This window comes from Littorina saxatilis, linkage group LG9 (assembly GCF_037325665.1).
Source record: "Littorina saxatilis isolate snail1 linkage group LG9, US_GU_Lsax_2.0, whole genome shotgun sequence".
In the NCBI taxonomy this organism is placed as follows: Eukaryota; Metazoa; Mollusca; class Gastropoda; order Littorinimorpha; family Littorinidae; genus Littorina; species Littorina saxatilis.
In genome coordinates, this window is record NC_090253.1 from 25,685,268 (window position 1) to 25,693,685 (window position 8,418).

The window sequence follows — 8,418 nt, forward strand, 5'->3', positions numbered from 1 at the left end:
TCATAAACTCATTACTGTTTTTGATATAGTAGGATTTGTTTGGTCCTGGGTACGGTGTTAGTTATTACCATAAAGTTCGTTTGAGTGTAGATTGTTGTGAAGATGATGACTATTTTAAAACCAATGATGGTATTACAACGGCCGTTCATTCCCCTACCGCATGCAACACACAACTAACATGAGAATGGAGATAGTATCTATACAATGGACCGGAGACCCTGGGCCTCCCAATATATAACATAGTCAATAGACGATGTTCGGAAATAATTAATACTGTCGGTTTTGTATAGGTGGTGAAAAATTTCCCACGTGACATTATAGGCCAGTCACTAGCGAGGAGTGGTTTTGAATCACGTCGACAAGGTCAAGGAGCACGTGTGGAAAGTTTGACTCAATAAAAACGAGAGAATTCACTCTTTCACAGCCAATACAAACCCGACAGAGTTATTTCCGGACATAGTTTATTGAGATAAGTGTCTATATAATGGAACGGAGACCTTGGAAATACCAGTAAAGTGTACTCACAGAAATGAAAACAACTGATAAGTACTTTCCCACCCACACAACTATCTTCAACCCAACACCCCCCCCCCCCCCCCCCCCCCCCCCCCCCCCCCATCACATCCATTCTTTGCCCGGGCCTACACAACCACAAACATTCGTGCAAACATATTCTTACTGCCACTATCGCCGTTTCTCCGAAACACGGGGAAACAAGCTTCTGGTGGCATGAGATGGCGTCTGGACGGGAGTAGTTTATCGTGTTAAAAGCATACGTATGACGGAATTATGCCAAAATCGCAGAACGCCAGCTAATGGCGAAACTGTCATACCGCCAGACAAAGAACACGCGATGCCGATGTAATGCCGTTTTGGTGATCTGTCTAGAATTTCTATCAGAGGAGTTTGACATTTATCCGGCCTGTAATCACTTTAGTCTGAGCATTTATCGAGAAAAGTTACACGGTTGAACTACATTTTTGTTGTTGTTGTTGTTGTTGTTGTTGTTGTTGTTGTTCTTTCTTTCAAAGTAAAGAAGAACCATAAAAACAACAACAACAAGTGTTAATTTACAAGTGCTCCGTCCAAGACATGTCGCATGTGTGAAATATAAATAAAATCACAGATTGTTTTTGCAAATTATTTGTCAAACACACACGGTGGCTATCTTGCGTCAAGATGATACATCGAGAGGAAACGTATTCGCTGTATCTTTTACTTTTTTAGTAGTAATAACCACAGCATCAAGACCTAATCTTACAATCTCTAGATCTCACTCACTCATTCACTCTCTTACTCATTCACTCACTATCTCACTCACTCATTCACTCATTAACTAATTACTCGACCTATCAATAAATACATGAATTAATTGACGACTCCTCGTGAGAGTTTGCATCTCTGTGCTCCTATCATTGGATGTATTCCAAAAAGTTGTCCATCTAGCTAGCTACCACCAGAGATTTTCAGAGGGAGTGGGAGAGGGAGAGGGAGAGAGAGAGAGAGACAGACACAGAGAGGGAGAGAGAGAGAGACAGAGACAGAGAGAGAGAGAAAGGGGAGAGAGAGAGAGAGAGATAGAGAAAGGGGGGGAGAGAGAGAGAGAGAGAGATAGAGAGATGAGAAAGAGAGAGAGAGAGAGAGAAAGGGGAGAGAGAGAGAGAGATAGAGAAAGAGAGAGAGATAGAGAGAGAGATGAGAGAGAGAGAGAAAGGGGGAGAGAGAGAGAGAGAGAGAGAGAGAGAGAGAGAGAGAGAGAGAGAGAGAGAGAAAGGGGCGAGAGAGAGAGAGAAAGAGAAAGGAGAGAGAGAGAGAGAGAGAGAAAGGGGGAGAGAAAGGGGGAGAGAGAGAGAGAGAGAGAGAGAGAGAGAGAGAGAGAGAAAGGGGGAGAGAGAGAGAGAGAGAGAAAGGGGGAGAGAGAGAGAGAAAGGGGGAGAGAGAGAGAAAGGGGGGGGGGGGGGAGAGAGAGAGAAAGAGAGAAAGGGGGGAGAGAGAGAGAAAGGGGGAGAGAGATAGAGAGAGAGAGAAAGGGGGAGAGAGATAGAGAGATAGAGATAGACAGAGAGAGATGAGAGAGAGAGAGATGAGAGACAGAGAGAGATACAGAGAGAGAGAGATGAGAGAGAGAGAGACAGAGAAAGGGAGAGAGAGAGAGAGAGAGAGAGAGAGAGAGAGAGAAAGGGGAGAGAGAGAGAGAGAGAGAAAGGGATGAGAGAGAGAAAGGGGGGAGAGAGAGAGATAGAGAAAGGCGGAGAGAGAGAGATGAGAGAGAGAGAGAGAAAGGGGGAGAGAGAGAGAAAAAAAGGGGGAGAGAGAGAGAGAGAGATAGAGAGATGAGAGAGAAAGGGGGAGAGAGGGAGAGGGAGAGAGAGAGAGAGAGAGAGAAAGGGGGGAGAGAGAGAGAGAGAAAGGGGAGAGAGAGAGAGAGAAGGGGGGGGAGAGAGACCGAGAGAGAATGGGGGGGAGAGAGAGAGAGAGAAAGGGGGAGAGAGAGAGAGAGAGAGAGAGAGAGAGAGAGAGAGAGAGAGAGAGAGAGAAAGGGGAGAGAGAGAGAAAGGGGGAGAGAGAGAGAGAGAGAGAGAGAGAGAGAGAGAGAGAGAGAGAAAGGGGGGAGAGAGAGAGAAAGGGGGAGAGAGAGAAAGGGGGAGAGAGAGAGAAAGGGGGGAGAGAGAGAGAGAGAGAAAGGGGGAGAGAGAGAGAGAGAGAAAGGGGGGGGGGGGAAGAGAGAGAGAGAGAGGTGTGGATGGGAGAGGTGGCGCTGAAGCAATAATCAAAATATAACAGACTTTTTTTGTTGACTTTTATTTAACATACATTTTGGGAGTTGGAGATTCTATTTGCAGGGTCAGGGCAGAAAATTGATACAATTTAAATCTTACACTTGTTTATAAACTGCCAAACCTGTGCCCGAAGGCAATACTACTTTTTGAATCAATAGCCCACACGTCATCAACTGCCCCTGTGGTTATAACCCAGACTTATTCATGTTTATGACACTTTAATTTTCGGTATCAACAACTTAGAATGAGAATTTTTGATAACTACTTTTTTGTACATTACCTTACACGGTGATCGAAGATGTACGACGAGACAAGATATTTAACTTTTTAGACAGAGATTAAAAATTTCGATTTTGAGGAATCGACTGCAAAAGAAATTGTTCTCCCGTGTGGCCCCCATCTCCCCCTTCACGAATGGGTTCTTGAGGCAACAACAACTAACCAACCAAGCAACCAACCTGTATGACCGTGTACGTCTGATCTGACATTACCTTTAACGGAGATTTTTTTCAAAAATGACACATTTTCATAACGTCACCTTTTAGCAGAGTTAGAAAGAAGAAGACAAAATGCCTAACACATTCCTAACCCAAAAGTGGGCATACAGGTATTTTTTTTCTTTTCTGCTTTAATTGGTGTAACGACTTTCAACTACCTAACAAATGACACCGGCATTTAACCGTCACGAGCAAGTCGTGATGACTAACTTTTGTTTGTTTGTTTGTTTGCTTAACGCCCGACCACGCCCGACCACGAAGGGCCATATCAGGGCGGTGCTGCTTTGACATATAACGTGCGCCACACACAAGACAGAAGTCGCAGCACAGGCTTCATGTCTCACCCAGTCACATTATTCTGACACCGGACCAACCAGTCCTAGCACTAACCCCATAATGCCAGACGCCAGGCGGAGCAGCCACTAGATTACCAATTTTAAAGTCTTAGGTATGACGGCCGGGGTTCGAACCCACGACCTCCCGATCACGGGGCGGACGCCTTACCACTAGGCCAACCGTGCCGGTGTGATGACTAACTGCCTTTGTTGGAACTTAAAAGCTTTTCAAGTCAACGAACTGTGTACTGCTGATATGACAAAAATAACCTCGTAGCTAAGAGCTTGGGTTAGATTTTGTCAGTGTGTATTATTTAGATAATTATACCAAGAAAATAAATTAAAGAAAATACAATTAATTTGGATAATACTGGTAGCAACAAAAAACGCCAGAAATAATTGAAAGAGAAAACAAATACATAAATAAGAGATTTTAATCGATACTGGTTTTCATAACGAGACTTTCTCAAAATTTTAATTGCTTTCTGTTAATAAAGGATTCGAAGCGAACGAAATAAAAGTGAAAAGCACACTTACACATTTTGAGAGAGTAAAACCTAGACACTCTTTCTCACAAAGACACACACCCGCTCTCCAGCTGTCGCTATCGGTCGGTCTGTATGTCTGTCAATCTGTTTGTGTGTGTCTGTCAATCTGTCTGTGTGTGTGTGTGGGTGTGTGTGTGTGTGTGTGTGTGTGTGTGTGTCTCTCTCTCTCTCTCTCTCTCTCTCTCCCTCTCCCTCTCTCTCCTTTTCCTGTTGTAGTTTTTGCAAGGGCAGATCATTTGACTACGTCTGCCTACAATCGCTAATCAATTATAAAAAAGCCAATTAATCAATACATGTCACGACCCCTCCCCTCACACCCCTCCACACACACACACACACACACAGTCACAGACACACACACATACACACAAAAACGCCGCCTCCATGTAACTTACAGACATAATATTCTCCATCAAAAAGATCCAAAGAACTCCAGGCGGCTGGCACTGACACTTCACACATATTGACGGTAAATTGTCCCACCTACTTTCTTCACAGAACACGTGATTCAATCAACAAAACTCCACAGGAACGCCGTAAACACTGACAAGAAGCTGGCACGAATTTCAAACTCCTGATGATGTCTCTTCGCTGGTAATTGTTTACCTTCAAAGGTTGTTCAAGGCCAGGTAATGAAACTAGACTAAACACAAAAATGTCGCCATTATGATATGCTTTCTTGACTTGCCTTCCAATCTTGTTCAATTAATTCACCTGGCCCAAACGCAACTATTTTGTAGAAATTATTTGCTTCTTGCCTCCAAACGTTGTTCAAAGCGGCGGGAATTTACCTGCAGCCAAAACACAGATATGTCCTCAAAATGTTATGCTTTTACGTATGAAAAGGGCGTTCGTGGTGGTATAATATACCCAGACTAAACACAACTATTTCCTCAAAGTTACATGTTATCCGTGGAATCGAAGTAGTACACAAAGAAGGCATTATGCACTCCGTTCTCCAATACAGTTATTGCTCATAAATAAACAGGACATAAAGATCTCAGGTCTTTCCCTCCGTTTCAAGTTCACAGCTTCCTCAGAATGCGTTCAAAAACGTGGCGAACAAATATCCGGCCGCTTTGCGATGTGAAAATCCGAAACAGTTTCCTTGTGTATTCAACACAGAAAAAGAACCTCTTCAAATAACAGAGAAGAGAAACAAAAAGTGTAACATTAATCCCTTTTTCCTTGTCCGAAATTAGACACCGAAATTGAGCAAATACAATCTGCGAAAATCTTTAAAAATCTTCTCATTGAAGTGTAAAACTTCATTTCAATGAGGCTTAAATCCTTGTTTTCTGTGTCAGAAATTAAACACCAAAATAAATCGCGAACATTCCTGCGAATTTCTCTTCAAAGTAGCCTCAACACAATCATACCGCGAGTGTGTTTCATTTCACAATGAGACTTCACTGTGTGGAAAAAGAAGTTCACACAAATTCTTCACACGCAAAAACAAGAGTGTACTTCATTTTAAAACGAGAATACATTGTGTCACGAAAGAATTTCAAAAAAATCTTCACACAAAAACAAAGAGTAATTCATTTAAAAATAAGGTTATACACTGTGTCACAAAACATTAGTGAAACAGGTTCCAGCGAAGCTCAAACTGTCCGTAGATGATGTATGTTCATCATCAGAAGGTGAGAGTCAGGTACCTCCAGTCACCCCTACGACAGTGACAGGAACCCTTTGACAAGGCAGCGGGCTCTCAGGTAAAACCTGTTTCACCACCGACACCGCGCCCGGAGAGACGGTGCACACTAGGTGATCAAGTCCGCGTTAGAGCAGTCGCTGCGAAGACCTCTTGATGACAAGTTTTTGTTTCACGCCCTCACGGTAAAACCATAGGGGGCATGTTCGCGCAAAGATCTCTTCTACATTCAAAAAGCGTTGGGATTTCTGGGTTGCCTACGTATTGCATTTGCCGGGTTTGGCAGACCCTTGATTTTTATTTCACAAAATGAGGTCTTGAAAAGGAGGTAGTCTCAAAATGGAGAATCGGAAATAAATAGAAGTGGGGATGATTTCTTATACTTAGAAGGGAGAAAGTCGAAGGGAGGGTGTGGGGGTTCCACTATATACTTATTTTACTGAAAACTACCGTGCTTTCAAACTCTTAACGACCGTACAAATCCTATGCTTCAATCCCACACAGCTGTCACGGATGTATTAACGATAATTGCCTTGTTGAACTTTTCAACTGCAATTGATCGAGCCGGTTCAAATGATCTGACTCAATCTGAATCTGCAAATGTTCTTATCCAGACTTATCCAGACAAACTTTAAAAGTTAGAAGGAACATCTAAGCTTTTGACGCCTTGTCGCCCCGTGATTAGTGGAGAACAAAACACACGCTCTTCACTTTCAATTCAAATATTCAGAGAAGAGACAACACAAAAAACAATTAGTTCTTCACCATTCGACCAACCACTAGCGGGGAAGTACGGTACACAAGTTTAAACCGGTAGTCGGTTGTGAAAGATGGCGTCCCGTTTTTGAAATCCCGGAGAACACAGCATTCCGAACAAGGGCGGGAAGACAAGGTACACGAGACTTCACCAAGACACAGAAGTCTGAGTGACACGACAAACAACGGGACGTCAGATGACAGGTGTCTGTAATTAGTGCTTCTAAGCTGCTCATTTGAATAAACAATACCCTGTGATTAAGCCACGAAAAATGTCCTTTTGCCGAGCAGAAAATTAACGGTTATGAACTGATCTTCCTAAAGCAGAGGCAACCAAAACTTAATGTGAAATACACCTCACAATTGTACTGAAACAGGAACAGTAGAATAACTGCTATGAACTTTGAATTTACAGATTGTCTCACAGAAGAAGCAGTCAAAACTGTATGTAAAAGATACCTCACAATTGTACTGAAACAGGAGCAGTAGAATTAACGGTTATGAACTCTGAATTTACAGATCTTATCTCAGCAGAGGCAACTAAACACTGTACATGACGGACACCTCACTATCCACACATTACACTGAAACAGAATAGAAGCAAAGGAATAATTTAAGAGCCAGACCCACAATTTGGTTACCATTTGCACGGAAAAGGCGTCAGTAGAATTTGTGCAGTTTTGGACCGAGTCGAGTTTCGCAAAACAAGGCTGAGCAAACTGTGCGATTAGCCTAAATCCACCGTACCAGCTCTCACGATGGAGTGGACTATAAGCTCCTGAATTTCACAAACCAAACACGAGTCACATACTGACTGCGTACATCTTTTAGCACGAGACATATCCGGTGTTTAGAAATTCAAAATCACTACAGAATCACTGCCAAAGTTCAACGACCCGTTACACAGATTACTGATTTTCTTGACCAATCCTCGTTGTAACGTACCGACCACTTGACTGACTATTTACCAACATGGGCGAAGAAAACAGAACTTAGAACATGGCAGATAAAGAGAACATTCAATAAACAAAAATTGATTAAACTGTTTCACCTCTGTACTAATCCTTAGCATATATGAAAAAGACACCGACACATGTGCACACTAGCAAGCAAGCAAATATACCGTAAGTCACACAGACACAAGCAGGGTAAATATCCAACGCTGAAAACGGTAACGTAACAAATAAACAGGTAGCTTGCAACGGAATGCACAAAAAGATTCGAATCTTCAATTAACCCCAAAAATAAACCAACAAAAGGGGTGCGCATAGCACTTTCTAGTCCCTCCGGCAGTGGCGGATTTAGGGGGGGGGGGGGGCTAAGGGGGCCTGCCCCCCCCCCCCCTTCAGGGAAAAAAAGAGAGAGAGAGAGAGAGAGAGAGAGAGAGAGAGCCTTAGATTGCAGCATTTTTCTTCCTTGAAAAAAAAATCGGGGGGGGGGGGGGCATGCCCCCGGACCCCCCTTGCATGTTCGGGCGCTTCGCCCAACCCCCTTCCTTAAGATTCTGGATCCGCCCTTGCCTCGTATTCTAAAGCCCACCCGAGAAAAAAATCATTCCATTTTAACGGGTAGGTTACCCCGCCAGGGGACACACCCCATCGCGCGCTATCCCCCCACCCAAACATTTGTCAATTCCTTTATCCCCAAAATACCCCCGTCAAAGCTGGATCACGTTTGACACACACTTTCACAACAATACTGCGAAGCAAAGAGGAACGTAAAATAAAGACTGAATGACGTACGAGGAAACAAAAGGCGCACCTGAAAATAGCTACTCTGAGTAAAATTTTGTAAAAAATATACTCCACGCCCAAATAGCAAAGAGAACACTTGGTAAAAGACAATCTT

General features: G+C 43.3%; 1 protein-coding gene across 2 annotated transcripts in view; it reads right to left on the reverse strand.

Annotated features, from left to right (window-relative positions):
• LOC138975701 (collagen alpha-1(I) chain-like) overlaps window positions 1-8,418 on the reverse strand; it is a 119,429-nt gene that overhangs the window by 11,240 nt on the left and 99,771 nt on the right. The window contains exon 1 of one of the 2 annotated variants that reach the window (XM_070348444.1): window positions 4,556-5,080. The exons of the other annotated variant lie outside the window; for it this stretch is intronic. Coding sequence (XP_070204545.1) covers window positions 4,556-4,622 — 67 coding nt within the window. The 5' untranslated portion in view covers window positions 4,623-5,080. Of the gene's footprint in view, window positions 1-4,555; window positions 5,081-8,418 lie in introns of those variants that run through there. 2 annotated transcript variants of the gene reach the window in all.